The sequence below is a fragment of the Anguilla anguilla genome, chromosome 7 (genome assembly GCF_013347855.1).
Source record: "Anguilla anguilla isolate fAngAng1 chromosome 7, fAngAng1.pri, whole genome shotgun sequence".
NCBI classification, from domain to species: domain Eukaryota; kingdom Metazoa; phylum Chordata; class Actinopteri; order Anguilliformes; family Anguillidae; genus Anguilla; species Anguilla anguilla.
Genome location: NC_049207.1, coordinates 53436827 through 53452898, shown reverse-complemented (window position 1 = coordinate 53452898; position 16072 = coordinate 53436827). Strand labels below are relative to the sequence as shown.

The 16072-nt window shown below is 45.2% G+C and overlaps 2 protein-coding genes across 18 annotated transcripts in view; both read left to right on the top strand.

Moving 5' to 3' along the window:
* Nucleotides 1-116: 116 nt before the first annotated feature.
* On the top strand, nt 117-8059 carry LOC118232455 (solute carrier family 22 member 4-like). Of its 16 annotated transcripts, none has more exons than XM_035427456.1 (12): nt 117-198; nt 1070-1116; nt 2315-2678; nt 3220-3323; nt 4047-4201; nt 4589-4760; nt 5138-5279; nt 5448-5545; nt 5778-5992; nt 6438-6620; nt 6999-7134; nt 7754-8059. In XM_035427456.1, the coding sequence occupies exons 1-12, from the start codon at nt 193-195 to the stop codon at nt 7833-7835; spliced, it is 1704 nt and encodes a 567-aa protein (XP_035283347.1). In that variant the 5' UTR covers nt 117-192; the 3' UTR covers nt 7836-8059. The 16 variants fall into 16 exon arrangements, with proteins under 16 accessions (XP_035283347.1, XP_035283342.1, XP_035283345.1 ...); XM_035427451.1 differs by having other exon boundaries at nt 118-198; nt 1070-1114; nt 2241-2678; XM_035427450.1 differs by lacking the exon at nt 117-198 and adding an exon at nt 205-369 and having other exon boundaries at nt 1070-1114; nt 2241-2678.
* Nucleotides 8060-8153: 94 nt separating this feature from the next.
* The window catches only part of LOC118232454 (storkhead-box protein 2-like), a 54670-nt gene continuing 46751 nt past the window's right edge, over nt 8154-16072 (top strand). The window contains exons 1-2 of one of the 2 annotated variants that reach the window (XM_035427448.1): nt 8154-9431; nt 9806-10114. In XM_035427448.1, coding sequence (XP_035283339.1) covers nt 9937-10114 — 178 coding nt within the window. In that variant the 5' untranslated portion in view covers nt 8154-9431; nt 9806-9936. Of the gene's footprint in view, nt 10115-16072 lie in introns of both variants that reach the window. The other variant, XM_035427447.1, reaches the window with a different exon arrangement.

Sequence of the window (16072 nt, the reverse complement as noted above, 5' to 3'; positions counted from 1 at the left end):
ATCGCTGCTACTGGCAGTGTGTCGTAGGCCTGCGTTTTATCTTTATGTAAACCAGAATGAGGTTTGTTCTGAAGGATTAGTATTTTTCAGCACATTGCTTAATGCTCATACGTTAATACAGGAATATTCTGGTACAGGAAGCCACGCCGGTACAGAGAAGCCTGGATTGAGAGGTAATGGCGGGTCAAGGCGATGCAGGTAAACAGTGACAGGGTTAATAGAGTCATTATTATGGCCTCGTGTGCACAAGGTCACTGGGCGCGCACGCCGAATGAAATAAATGTTGAGTCATAGTCGGGGTTGGACCGTCCGTTCTGCACTTGCGAAATTTGCATGCTTGCTGATGGCCGTCCCTCGCATGTGAAGCAGGTACTGTACAGACTGAATACACTTTGTTGTACGTCGCTCTGGATAAGAGAGTCTGCCAAATGCCTGTAATGTAATGTAACGAAGTCATGGTAAGAACTTTTATGATTCAAAGCTTGAAGTTCTGCATGCTATGAGCCTTTTATATTATGTCTTGTTTTAAGAGATCTTTAGACATTGTGAGGTCTCTAACTCTCCAACGCAAATTATGAGGACATTTTGAGTAATTTATACATAAAGTACTTATACGTGGCTGTTATTCTGACTTCTAAGAGTAGGAGTAAATTTCCTTTTAGAGTGTTTTTACTGAGCAGTGTCATATGTATGGTCCCTGCACTTTTAATTCCCACATGGCTGTAGAAGGATCTCTCGATATTTGGTAGCTGTGTGGTATAGGAGGAGACCGGAATTCTCAGTCCAGTGAACAAGTGTATAATAAACTATGGTTTTCAGACTCTTCGGTTCTTAGCAGGCAAGAATTTATGTTGGTTTAAACCTCACCTGAGTCATTTGCTCAGACTGGACTTTGCAGAATTATGTAGCCACCATCGCAAATAATTTTAATCTTGCTCACAAATCTGCAGAATGGCAGATCCTGACAACAAACATGGCATATTTTAGGTACAGGGTATTATTTTAATGGCTTGTCAGCTATGGCTGTCTAATTCAGCCTCTCTAATCTGTGGCTGTGCTCTCCTTCTAGACATTCCACTACGAACTGAGGAGGGGTGAAGTGTTGACCTCTTTGGTGTGTGAGTGCCTCCTGCTTTTCGGGTGGGAAAAATCTGGTGTCAGTGGCTCGGCCACGGGAAACCCCCCAGTCCTAGCTTGTCCTGCCTGAAGGGACGGGCCCAAGAGGTCACCCAGGTGTTCAGCATGGGGAACGAGGCGCAAGCTTTCAGTCTTGCCCAGTTGTCAGTCTTGTACGCTATTTAGACCCAGGGCTGCCCAACCCTGTTCCTGGAGATCTACCATCCTGTAGGATTTCACTCCAGCCTTAACAAAGCACACCTCATTCAGCTAGAGCAGCTACAGATTTCATTGAGCTGCTAATTAGTAGAACCAGGTGTGCCAAATTAGGGTGTAAATGAAATCCTACAGGATGGTAGATCTTCTGGAACAGGGCTGAGCAGCCCTTCTCTAGCTGTTGAATGAGGTGTGGCTTTGTTAGGGTTGGAGTGAAAACCTACAGGATGGTAGATCTTCGGGAACAGGGTTGAGCAGCCCTGCTCTAGCTGTTGAATGAGCTGTGCTTTGTTAGGTTTGAAGTGAAAACCTACAGGAAGACAGATATCCAGGAACAGGGTTGGGCAGCCCTGATTTAGACTTTGAACTCCCTGTAAAATGTAAACAGGGCAAGCTACCTGCTGCCATAGAACAGTTAGCAAGACAAGGCGAATGGTTAGCATAGCTTTCAGACACTTTTTTTGCATGAGGGAATAATGAGTCACATTTTCATTTTCATTTTCATTTTCAAAATATGCATCACCATAGTGTTATTTTGTGCAGTAAGACCAGAAACATGGGTAGCATGAAGAACACACACTATCCCTGTGCATCAGAAAATACACTTTTGTGACAGCTTCATCATTATAGTTGCAGTAAAACTGCTGTTGATCCTAATGAATAGCCCCTAAACCTTGTCTCTTGTAAAATAAAGTAAAATAAATAGTGCTAAAATCAACATATTTTACCAGAAATACGTGTGCACCTCCTCTCCCTCTCTCTCTCTCCCTCTCTCTATTTACTCACCCCTGAACTAATGTATATACCAAGGGAGGGAACGAGAACCTGTTCCTATTTTACTATATTTTACTATGTTTTAGCCGTTTACCGTTTTTGCTTAACCGAAGCGCTCACCGCACTCTTTACAGGAGCCTCTTGCTTTCCTTTCCTTGCCTGTCCTGTCCTTTCCTTTCCTTTCCTCCCCTTTCCACGTAACGACCAGTGCGCTCGTGATGAGGGACTACGACGAGATCACCTCCTTCCTGGGGGAGTGGGGCCCCTTTCAGCGGACCGTCTTCGTCCTGCTCAGCCTCAGCAGCATTCCCAACGGCTACGGCGGGCTGTGCATGGTGTTCCTGTCGGACACGCCGCGTCACCGCTGCAGCTTGCCGCACGTGAACCTGACCGGCTTCAATCTGAGCCGGGCTCTGCCCGCGGAGCATGTCGGCGGCCGGATGGACTACAGTCGGTGCGCGCGCTACAAGATGCTAAACGGCACAGAGGCGTTGTTCGCCAACGAAACTGAGGGATGCGCGGACGGTTGGGACTACGACACGGAGCAGTACATTTCCACGATAACAACAGAGGTGAGAGCTTTGGTTCTGAACTGCACGTACCTGATTTTTCAGTTATCTAGAGCACAGACGCACAACTCCGGTCCTGGAGGGTGGGTCTGCGTGCGGGTTTTTGTTCCAACCAATTACTTTAGTTTTACTTTTCTGATGGCTCTATGAACAACACTGCTTTCACTTTTGCACTTGAGCACAGTAACATCTTTAGGAGACACTTCCAGTTTGCAAATGTAGCTGGTGCTTATGCGCACGTCAGATCAAGATATGACTGAGCAGCTAATTAAATAATTAAGAGCAGAAGTGGGGGGTGACCACATTGACTCGAGTGCCCTTATTAAAGATGGAATAGGGACATGACTAAATGACACCTAGGGAGTCTTTCCATGCCACAGTTGCTCTTGGCTGTTTGATTCATTTATTCATTGATTAATCAGTTAATTGATTCATTGTTCATCCTACCTGTGTTGACTTCTTATGCAAGTATATGAACCCCTGGTAGGTGTGCTTCCCCCTCCTGCAGCCCTGTGATCTGACAGTGTGTGTCCTTCCTTCACAGTGGAACCTCGTCTGTTCAGACGCCTGGAAGGTTCCGTTCAGCCTGTCCGTGTTTTTCATGGGGGTCCTGACAGGCTCCATCATCTGTGGGCAGGTTGCAGACAGGTAGGCTATTTAAGATGGGGGCAGTTGGGGGCCTAGGGGTTTAAGATTTTTACTGACATTCCTTCCTGGTTGACATACGTGGTAGGGAAGTAGTACGCATGTGCAGAAAAAGATAAAAATGCACAGCAATTTTTGTTACAACGAAAAGCCTACCTGAGAGTGGGTGTGATGAGCTCAAATTTACACTATTATGACTTAAAGTCGGCATGCAATTTAATCTCTCGTGCATGCATACTTGTGTACCTCTTATGTCAACTAGAAGAGTGCACTCAGTAGAGTGCAGATCTCCGCCAGGCGTGTCTGTCCGTTTGGAAGCAGTTGTTGATCACTAGCGGCCCCTACCGGCCGGTTAGGAGGAGTGAGGAGTTAGCACTCAATCTATTTCAATGGACAACGATGGAAATTAATTCAAATAAAATACTTGTCGTTGACCGATTTGCAACATATTCGAGAATTCAGGTCCTTGGCCTGCTGTCAGCATGCACAACAAGTATTAGGTTGATCAGCCCAGTAGTATGCGAGATAAGCTGCGGACAGATACACAAACACACACACGCACAAACACACACACACACACACGACCAAACGCATGATCTCCTCCAGGCTCCGCCTGGTGAAGATAATAAGATGGAAGTAAGATAAGATGACATTATCAGTCCTGCACTTGCAACGGCACCACCGCAGCGACTGAGTGTGATTAAAGGTGAACTTCCTCTCCCCCAGATTCGGCAGGAAGTCCGTACTCTTCGTCAGCATCGCGGCGCAGACCGTCTTCACTCTCCTGCAGGTGGCCTCCGTCAACTGGGAGATGTTTGCCACCCTCTACTTCATCACTGGAGTGGGACAGATTTCCAATTACATCGCTGCTTTCATTTTAGGTACGTTGCCTTTAAATCACAAGCCAGGCTTGTGAACCAAAGTATTAATTCAGCTCTCCACTGGAGTTCTGTGCAGTGTTTTTCTTTGCAATACATAAAAACACACTATATCATAGCATAGATAGGTAACCACATTTTGATTCTCCATAGTGGTGTGCTGAATTGTGCCTTCGCTCAGGCAGAGTGTTAAAGGTATGCTCTCACACAAACTCTAATAAAGTAAATTTACAACAACAAAAAAAGGTGAAAACTACATACTATGTGCAAGAGCATAGTCGTCGCTTTTGGTCATGGGTGAGTAACTTAAAAATGACTTTATCAAACAGACTGTGAGCATGATGAACCATGTTGGCATTTGGTCCAGTCACTGTGTGTCTCCTCCCGCAGGTAACGAGGTGTTGGGGGAGTCCTACCGCTTGGCCTTCTCCACCGTGGGCATGTGTGCGTTTTACGCGGTGGGCTACGCTGTTCTTCCTCTGTGCGCGTACTTCATCCGCTCCTGGAGGACTCTCCTGCTCGTCCTCGCCCTGCCCGGATTCCTCTACTTACCCCTCTGGTGGTGAGATACCCTTCCCAGCATGCAAACCGACATGTAAAGGACTTGTATGGCCGTTGCGAAGGATCTTTCAAAGAAAGCGTAATGTGCGAATGAGCTCATTGTCTTCCGTAGTCCCTGGGCAGATTACTACAAATGTCATCAATAAAATATTTCAGCAAACACTACAATTTGACAAAAAAAAAAAAACATTAATACATCACAGTAAAAAATGCAAAGATTACAGCAACACAAAAAAACTATAAAAATGTATGAAGGCGGTGCCAGAGGTAAGCTGGTATGGTTGCTGGTGACTGCAAGACTGATTTGCTTTTAAGCCACATTTTAAGTTTGTGTTTAAAGGTAACTGATAAAATAAACCCAGCACTCTGTACCATCAGGTTTATTCCGGAGTCCCCACGGTGGCTGCTGTCCCAAGGTCGTCTGAAGGAGGCAGAGGACATCGTCCGGGCTGCAGCCGAGAAAAATGGCGTCAGACCTCCCGGGGTTATATTTCGGGAAGAGGATTCCGCTAAACTTTTGGTATCACCTCCATCATTTTAAGAATTGGCTTTTCCTTCCAGTGAGAGGCAACCCAGTAATTCTTTATTTTTATACCTAGCTATTTTCTTAAATAGCAAAAAAGAAAGTCAGTGTGCACACATGCAAAAAGAAACTGGCTTGTATCTTATCCTCTTAATCTGATTGCAGGAAAATGGCTCTGATCACCCTAAAACCTCATACACATACGTGGACCTGGTCAGGACCAGAAAGATAAGGAATATAACCATCCTCAACGTCATCCTCTGGTAACTTAACACTGTATTCTAGCTATGCCCAGCAATAGAGAAATGTTACTATTAATCCCTGGTCTATGCAAGTATTATTCTTATTAGTAACAATAATAAAACAACATAAATTCTAAAGGTTTTGGTAGTTTTTCTTGTTTTGTTCGGTCCTGCACATACGAAATGGCATATGTGTTCAGCGATGCCCCATGGGAAAATGAGACCAATCGCGGTCTTTGTTCTCTGTCTGCAGGTTCAGTGTTACCGTTAGTTACTTTGGCCTGTCGCTGAGCACCCCCAACATGAACGGCGACCCCTACCTAAACTGCCTTCTCTCGGCCGTCATGGAGCTGGTCGCCTACACGGGGGCGTGGCTCCTGCTGAAGGTGGTCTCTCGCCGCCTCATCATCTCCGCCACGCTTCTGATTGGAGGAGCCGCCCTGCTGCTCATTCAGATGGTTCCGGAAAGTAATGGAAGCTCGTTTTGTCTTTCGCTGCCCTGTAGTAGTCATCTCTCCGTCCTGTTAGTCCTTACACTGTCACTGTTCCTGTAACATGATTTATGCTGTAGTCCTTATGCTGACATTCGGAGACTCTCATTGCATTCACTGTTATCTGTCTGCCTTGTAGTTGCTAGTAATAATGGGTTAGGAGCTGGTCTTGTAAGCTAGAGGTCACAGGTTCAATAACCGGGTTGGACACTGCTGTTCTACCCTTGAGCAAGGTGCTTAACCTGCATTGCTTCAGTATATACCCAGCTGTAAAAATGGATGCAGTGTAAGTGCTGTGTAAAAAGTTGTAAGTCGCTCTGCTAAATGCCTGTAATGTTTACAGTAGCTCAAATGCAGCTTCTTTTGCATTTCCACACGGCATTGGTGCCTCTCTCTCCACAGTCTCTCCTGTAACCCCGTAGAGTTCAGCAGCTTCACCATCGGCATGGCGATGGTGGGGAAGCTCGGGGTGACCGCAGCGTTTTCGGTGCTGTACATCTCGGCCATGGAGCTGTACCCCACGGTGGTGCGGGGGATGGGGGTGGGCGTCTGTTCCATGACCTCAAAGATCGGAAGCGTTCTCTCGCCCTTCCTGGCATTCGTGGGTGAGTCGACCCCCCCCCCCCCACAATGCTAGGAACCCTTAGTGCACTGTGTATGTGCCCCCTCCCTGGGGGAGAAGGCGGGGCCTTGGGAGAGAAGGTGGGACCCTGGGAGAGAAGGCGGGGCCTTGGGAGCACTGCCTGATCTGCCTAACGAGGTGGAAAGCTCTGACCACAGCCATCCCTGCGCCACAGAATTTAACTTTAAAGTTTAGTTTTTTAAGACATTTTAATTGTGCAGTAATACAGTGTTATTGTGTGTCTGTGGCGACCGGTTCTCAGATCAATGGGAAACTAGACAGCATGTCAACAAAGAAATCTAAAATGTTTGCATTATGTCCCTGTGGTTCAGACCCTCTCTCTTCTGGTGGTGTGCTGCAGGTACATATAACAAGGCCCTCCCCTACATAGTGATGGGGCTCCTGACACTGGCGATGGGACTGCTGAGTCTACTTCTGCCCGAAACACGGGGCATTGCCCTGCCAGAGGACCTCTGCCATGTACAGGCCATTACCTGGTCAGTTCCATTCATTCATTCATTCATTCATTCAATCAATCAATCAATCAATCATTTGAGTGATGTTCCAGCAAATTTCTGTACCGTACAGCGCAGTACAACGTTGACTCTGTTTACAGGGTTGGCTTAGCAGAACTGCTGTAGGGAAAGTGCGGTTTGTGTTGGGCGTTGGGGAGCCCTATTTTCACACATAATGTCATGCCTTAACGGGCTGGTCCTCAGGCACCAGGGAAAAGACCTGAAATTGAACACCTTAGCGGGGACCTCACTGCTAGGCGAGAACAAAGAGGGCTTTGGAGAGACGTGATCAGTGAACTCAAACAGCTCCCACAAAGGAAACTAGACTCAGGATCTCAGACAAACCCAAACATCATGTCCCACAGAGCAGAGACACAAGACAATCTGCTCTGTGTGTTACAACAAAAAAAAACTAATTCATAAAACAAAAGAGTTCATTCATCGCTAAGGGTATCCTGAATGTGTGTGGTTCAGAGGCACATTCCAGCATCGTTAAAAAAAAGTTTTATTAAAGATTGTGCATCATGGGGTAAAATCTGTAATTCTGGCGAAACAAAGTAAAAATTCAATTTTAACACTGTCCATTAAATCCTTCTGTTAGCTGCTGCTACAGCGGAAAGCCTTCCACAGAACTGGAGGGCTGCAAGAAAGACCAGCTCCATGCAGAAGAAAAGAGCGTGTGAATATAAGAGTACAATTATTGCACTGCGTCTGAGGAAGGCTCAGTTTGTGTATGGAGTGGTGGGGGATGCTGGGTACATTTTTTTGCTGTTATATCTTGTGTCCGTGTGATGTTCTATCCCAATGAGGTCATTGCCTTTCCTGTCTGCTACAGATCTTGTAAGAGCACACGGAGGCGGTCTTGTGGGATTTAAAGTTCAATAAAGAACTTCCATGAAATCATAAATGTGGTGTTTGAACCCAACTCACTCTAGATGAAGTGTATTTGTCACAATGCAAAAGCAAACAATATGGTCTAGGTCTGAGTAGAGAGAGACAGAGAGAGAGACTTGGTGTTCCTTTATTGAATACTGAAACGCAAGAACTTTCCACTACTACCTCAAAACGTACCCCAACCCCCTATTTACAAACCCAAAACCCACCCCTCAACAAAAAATAAATAAAAGGAAGGAGAAAAAAGAAAAACAATGAGAGAGAGAAGATGGGGAGGGCAATACTGAAGGATAGCCCTATGCTTCAGAGAGCACCAACCATTGAGCACCAAAGAAAGACATTTTACAGTGCTCAATGACAGAAGGCAAACGCACTGTGGGGATACGAAGCAGGACTGGATAAGATTGTTTTTAAGTTAAACAAACATTTTACGTCTGTGTTTGTTTTGGACATAGACAAGAACTGTAAATGGCAAAATTATCCTGTTTGCCTACATAATGTAACTTCTTTGCAAATTTTCTTTCTCTTAGAAAATATTTATCTACATCACTGTGAAAAGAGAAAGCTTAACGATAAAGGGCAACAAGATCTCCTGAACCTGTTCAGTCTAGCGTCACTGTTGTACACACAGCATGATCAAACATTGCATTATTGACAATATGCATTCAGTGCTCCAGGCCAACATGAGCCAGGTAGAGTGAACAGATAGTTTTTTCAGCCTTTATTGAAAAAAAGGACGAAAGGCCTTGTTTTTGAAGTATGTAATATGCATATGTATATCGCTCTTCGATTGAATATTGTGTATTTTTGTGCAGCCGTTAGTTTGGATGTAGATTTATTCTGATCAGAGCGCGCACCTCAACCGTTTTCTCAACAGTAGCCTATTCTATACTAACCAAATGGTTAATAGTATGCGGATGAGGACTGCTCGTGCTCATCTTGGATCAGCTGCTGCTGCGCTACGTAGTCCCCGTGCCCAATTTTGAAGCCAGTCTGTAGGTGGAGCTACAGCAAACATCTGGCCGAACCTGCGGGAGAGGAGTGCGGTTTTCTCATTTACGACTTGTACAGCTGGTTGCTGCGTGAAGATGAATCGGGAATAAGGCACGGGGGCATCAGGATGGAACTGCCGTGCTAAAATACTCGATTCTGCGCTCGTGAAGCCCAATGTGAGCAATACATGAATTAGATAATCACAATGGTGCGAACATAACATGGACTGTCTTTGCTCCTAGGCTGGAAACGAGGTAGGCATTCTGGAGTATGTCATGTGCAGGGGAGAGCGACGAAGCCTGGAGGACGATGCGCTTTTTACTGGGGGAGGCTCGTCTGCGAAAGATGCCTGCGAAATAGGTCACCGCTACGTGATATGCTTTATTAAAAAGGTGAGGAAAGTGGCTTTATATCGTTGCTCCGACGGGAGACAGGTTTATTGGGCCAGGGGATTTTAGGCCTGTGGTGATGATTATTAATTATAGCCTGTGTTATTAAATAATTTGGGAATGTGTTGAAAACGCATGCAATGATATTTTTCGTTTTATTCCGAACCGCAACTGGCTATGTCTGAAATAAACGCTCGTTGAATCGATGGAAGGATGTGTTCGTTTTGGAAATTTAATAAAGTACGCAATAAAGCGCCACAGCAGACGGACCGCAGCTGGATGTTGGACGGTGGTATCATTCGCGACACGCAGACTGTAATGCGCTAGCGAGACAATGGATAAGTTTTTGCAGATAGCACCTCACTCCCTGGCCATAGTGCTGTCTCGGGCGGGCGATGAGGAGGATTCGCCCGAGGAACCGGGAGGGGAGAATCCGCCGCCACCGCAGCCGCAGCAGCAGCACCACCACACTGGGTACGAGATATTCGCGGACTTCAAAGCCGAGAACATGCAACATTTTTGGAATAAAAAAGTTACTGACGCCATATCGGAGACCTTTTTCCTGGGGTGGATTGACGAGCACGTGCTGCTGATCCAAGGGAAAGAGGATCACCTGGAGGTGCTGAGGGAAGGATGGATGAGGAGGGCTCTCAAACCGCCGCGAGGATTCGAGATCAAATACCTGGGTAAGCAAACGGGTCCTCATATTCCCCCTAAATCGCGGGCAGACGCGGAAAACACGTGACGTTTGGTTCGAGAATTGCGTTTTTCATGCTAGCTGAATTGGTTGGGCTTTGAACTTGCTCAGTAGGTCCGTTTTTGTGTGCAGCGCAAATGCTCTCATCAAGCTGTATTAACCAGACCACAGCAAATCTATCTTGTGTTGGAAAATAGGAAAAGCAAATATCCACACTCTTGGCTTTATGTTTGTTTGTTTGTTTGTTGTTGTTGTTATTATTATTATTATTATTATTATTATTATAATAGTTTATTTTGTTTTTTACTCCAGTCAGAAGGGTATTCTTTTATTCCTAGGCCCCCTGCGTTTTTTTTTTTTTAAAGGAAATGAAGAAAGGTGGCGTTGTGTCCTAATAGCCAGGCCCAAAATGTTTCAAACTGGTTGTTTGTTTAACACGTCTCGTGAAAAGCGCTGCCTTGATTTGCGTGTTGTAAGAGAACGCTGCAGTGTGAGGCACCAGTGTTGTTTCCCGTTTTCACGTGTCAGGTTGCAGTCTCACTCCACGGTGTTCGGTCATCGTCACGTTTCCTCTTTATGGAGGTCTTCTTCCTGTCATGTCTGTGATTTAAACTGGATAAGCGGCGCAGTCCTGGCGTGCTTTCAGTGTCTGAACGGAGCGAAGCCATCAACGAAACCTGAGCTATAAAAACTGAGCGAGTTTTATTGCGGCTGCATCTCCGCCATGCAAGGGCTGGTGCCTACAGCGTCTGCATGGTAGAAAATGCAGTGTAGCAGTATCCCTAAAAGTATTCGGTTACATTGCTGCTGTCAAATTATATGCTTAGCAGACGATGTGCAAGCCAGACAGGATTTCACGTGTGCTGTGAAGCTGTAGCTTCGGGGTGCGTTTGATGATTAATGTGCTTTTTTTACGGCTACAAAGCACCTCCTGAAATATCTGCTTTTTTTAAAACTGAAGACATTCCATCTATCATACTGACTATGTGAAGTCTTTGTTTTGAATCTGTAGTACAAAACCAGTGAGATCTGGCATGTAGCCTAAGCTGTGAAACAGCAGTAATGAAGGACATTGGTGACATGAGTTTATAGAAACTGACAATGACGAGAGCTCTGAACGTTTGATTTTAACCTGTAAGTCTGTAGAAACTCGCCGGAATTTGAAAACATTGTCATCAGATCACATTTGAATCCCGTAGGTCAGGTGTGCGCAACAAGGTCCGATTCGTTTCAGGATTGTGTGCCAACTTCTGTTCTTAATTATTTAATTAGCTCAATCACATCTTGATCTGACATTTGTGTCAGCGCCATCTACAGCAGCAGACTGGAAGTGTCTCCTAAAGATTTAAGTGTTCCCTCTGGTTCCAGTACAGGAGCGAACCAGTGTAATCTATGAAGCATTCGGAAAACTAAAACTAAGGTCATTTTTTGGCACGCAGACCAGCCACTCCTCCCAGTTGTAGACCTAAACCAGCTCTTAATTTTTGGTGAAATGTCTTAATGCATATTAAACTACTATCCACGGGTAGTGATGTCATTTGCATACCTAGCCAATGATAGTCCTACTTTAAGTTCAAACGCTGCAACTCTTGGAATCCCAGTCTTTGAACAGTTCTGCAGTATTCCATGCAGTTCCTTACAGATTGCAAGCTTTGCAATTATGTCAACTGTAATATGGGCAAATGAGGCTCCTGAACATGAATAAATAATATGTAGCTTTTGTGCAAAGCTTCTTGTGAAGTGTTTCTTTTTTCTTTTCTTTTTTTTTACACATGATTGTCAAGGTAGTGGGAGGTGGGATGCAATTGCAGACCAAGGGAATCTATAAAGTTAACCCCGAGGGGTAACCACAAAAATCACTAAGTGATTGAAAGGGACAGGGGACACACCAAATAAAGAGCTCTAAATAATCGCTCCCTCTACTCACTGAATCTTCTGTCAGTGGACTCAGAAAACTAAAAACTAAACACCGCCGCAGCGTAGCTACCTAGAAAGTAAAAACCAAATAGGAAAACAGAGGGGAGCAACCTACTAAATAAAATGACACTTGCAGCCAGATGGGTCGGAAAAGGTAAACTGAAGAGACGAGGGCAAAATGTCCTCCACAGCGCTAAGAGAAAATCAGCTCAGAGAAGAAACTAAATGGTGGTCAAATCTCGCAGATAGGATCGATGCGGTAACTTCTGCGGATTCTTACACCCCTACACGCCTAGAGCATGACACAGGCTGCCATTCTCCCTACATCTAACAATGAGTCTGCACTGAACCCCTGGAAACCAGGGGCTAGATATAGGACTCCCACACCTGACCCTCATCAGGGACAATTAACTCAAGGAGCCAATGCGTGTGAGGTGCCACCACCTCACAATAGAACTCACTCACCTGCCCCTCATCAGGGACAATTAACCCACAGAAACCAATGAGTGAGAGGTGCTACCACCTCACAATGAGTGGCACTGCTTCCCAAGGTGTATCTGTATAGGAGTCTGTATATGAGAAGCTCAGGCCTTCCTTTCCTTGATTAATCAGAGCACAAGTACATATTAGGACTCTTTTTTTTTTTTTTTGTAGAATAACTTGCAGGTATCTGCTGAAAATATATGGAAATATTATCAGATGCATTTATTAATGGATTTTTTATTTTATTTTATTTTACCCCCAGGCCTTGCCATTGTTTGGTGCCAAACTGCCACCCGTCTTCTACCACAGTCACGTTATTAAGTGTAGCCTGACGGGGGGTTGTAAAAGCCTGAATGAATAAATGAGTGGGTGAATGAAGATGTCTCTTTCGTCTCTTGCTTTTTTTCCTCGTATGGTTTTAGCTGTGGGCTGTAGCGCTGGAGAAAGGATAAAGCGGAGTTTTTACGGGCGCCGGCTAGTTCAGTCCCGGCGTTCGTGGCGGTAAATAGCGCTGTTGCGTATCACCCATTGTGTTTGGCTTGCCGAGCGCGATGGCGCTGCGCTCGGCACCGGGTTTAAGCTCGTCGCTGATGGAGTCCGTCGTTCACCGTGCGTTTGTCCTCAGGAGAGCGCCCCCATCCTTCCGGGAAATTATCTGTTTGTTTTGTTTGTGTCTGAATGGGCCTCTCCTTGCGGGGCTTCGTTCATAAATATATGGCTGCTTTTAAAAGTTCCTCTGGGTGTTTATACACTCTTGAATAACCGGTGATCATCCAGCCGGATGTAAAGGTATCTCTCTCCCTCCCCTGACTTCTGGGGGAGAGTACGGATTGCCTTTCAGGGCCAAAGAACTCCCAAGAAGACTTTGCTACACTCCTTTGTACGTTTTTTCCACTCCACATCTCCATGGCAACATGGAGGTCTTTGCAAACATTTTACCTCTTGCTTCTAGGAAGGTATCTAAATGTCCTGTCCATGAACTGCCAGAGAAGACATCTTTCTCTCTTGTTTTTGCTGCTGAAATGCACAAAGAGTAAACCCGTATGACTGTATCCTTTGGGGGACTAGACAACTAACTTTAAGTATGAGGTTAGACTTGCTTTAGAAACTAAAAACCCCATAGAAATGATGTCATAAGACTGGACTTAAAAGCTTTGTATGGCAGTAAAGAAATCTTTTCTTTTAATCCTGTCCTTCTGTTATTCAGATTTCGTCTCACTGAAAGCGTTGAGTGCAACATCTTCCCCTAATTTGCACTTCTGATGAATACCTGGCTTGAGTCTTGCAGTGTGCACCAGTTCAATTCCAAGACTGTCTGCCTGCAAAATAACCCTTTAATAAGAACATTGTGATTTTGGCTGGGATTAAAATCAGAGCTTTTTCTTCTAACCATTAATTACATATGAAATATTGCTCCTGTTTGAGGCTTTCTTCACAGTTGGGAGTCTTGGTGGTTTAGTGCCGAGCTGAACCCCCCATGCAGTCAATGCAGAGTTGAGAGTTGTCATTAGCAGCATGGTCCAAAGTTCAAAGTTAAGCTAGGTCCTTGTTATTTCCCGTAAGTACCGGGGTGGGAAAATGGTGTATAAATGTACCTGTAATCAAGAGCATAGGATTTTGGGTTATCAAAGAGCATTGTGGGAAGGTTCTGGCGCTCACTATTCATGGATGTTGTAGCTCTGTGTAGTGAAAAGCAGATGTGTGTTGGCTCTGTAAGATTATTACTCCTGAACTGTAGGCCTGCCTGTGACAGAAAGCGGAAGACGTGGTAGTCTACGACCAGGATGTGGAGTGGTTTGATGTGGTTTGCTGAAGCAAAACCTCCCATCAGCATCTCAGTCAAACCAGCTGGCAATTACTATGCATACGTACTGACCTGGCGCTGACAAAGCATTTGGTTATTTTCTTAAGCATGTGAACATCCACGGTCAAAGGCATTGCAGCCACCGCCATTGGTTCAACACGGACCTGCGCACACACACGTTTACTGTTGCTGTGCCCCCCCTTCGAGAAGACATCCGCGTTGTACGCAACTGTGTTATCGCTGCAAACTTTAATCTGCCGCGTGCCTCGTCTGATTCCCTCACGTCCGTTACGTCACAGTGCAATCTTATTTCCCTCACTGTGGAACTCCTGGGAGATGCAGAGATCCATTTCTGAGTCAGAGGGCTTTGAACATCCTCATTTACTAAGTGAAACTTGACTGATTTGTACATTTTGTGTCTCAGCGATATAAAACAGCTGGCGTGCATCGTTACAGGTGTACACAGTACTATTACTTCCAAATTTGAGGAAGCATTTCTTCTTATCTTTCCATCGTGGTCTGTATGCGAACATGGTAGTGTGCTGCCCTCTAGCGGCTGAGGGAGAAAATTCAAGAGACATTTTGTGTGAACTGTGCAAGTTTTCACCTGAGCTTGTTCAGTCAGGTTTCCAGAGGTTGCACATATGAACAGATTGATTTTTATAGCATTTATTAACATTTATCAACGTAAATACCTTTTTTATATTATGCCAGTACAGATTGCTGAGAACAAACCTTCATTGCACCCATACCAGCCACTGTAAATCCGGCTGGTCATCAGAACTGTAAATATCTTAAATATCCTGCCACGCACTACAGCTATTGAAAATATGCAGTAAAACTGATATATCAATAACATTTAAATGAAAAAAAACCTGAGAAAGTGAACTGTCAAATTTAAAATAGCAGTGCTCTGTGTGTACAATCCACCCCACTGGTAGTGCTGCCCTGGCTTGTTAGGAGACGTAACATGATGCCCTCTTGTGGAGTGGGCTGCTGTGGGGGAGCCGCAGCTCATAGCCTGTCTCTGATGAGGAATGCAGCGCGTCTGTCCCCCGGGCTTTCTACGGCCGATAAACCGGGCAGACGCGATGACTGTCGCTCTCACGCCCCAGCTCTGATTCCGCCCTACAGACAAACCGTCTTTACCGCCAGTACGTCGCGCGCCTCCGACATCCGCTATCCGCGCGGCGGAGCTGAAAGGACCGCTGTTCTCACATCAGTTAGTTTTTGTCTCTCTTGGCCGGATTTCAAAATGTCTGGATGTGATAAACGTCCCAATAACATGTGGTAGCCTTCGGGGGTGCTGCGCTACGTCTGACAGTTTGCTTTGCAGGTTCACAGGCCGGACTGCGTGTCAAGTGAATCAATCAGAATGTTGGCATTACGAGATTTTTTAAAGGCTTTTAAAAAATGTCACTAAATGTGTGTTTTAAAAAGAGAATAAAATAACAGCAACAAGTGCAGTGTTTTGGATTTACAGAAAGCAGCCATTTATCTCTCCTACTGATGCAAGTATACATGAAGGGCGTTCTTTTACCACTAGAGGGCATACGAGGGCAAAAAAGGTAGGATGTGTACGAGCTCTATTGTCATATATCTTTTTTGTTACAGACACTAAAATCTTCAGCAAGTGATCTTTTTCTTGATCCTTACAGTTTTGTGCAAATAGTCTGCTCCATGTTAACTTTGAGCAAATCCAGTGTGGTTTTGCCCCTGTCATTCTGGGTTCACAGAGAAGTA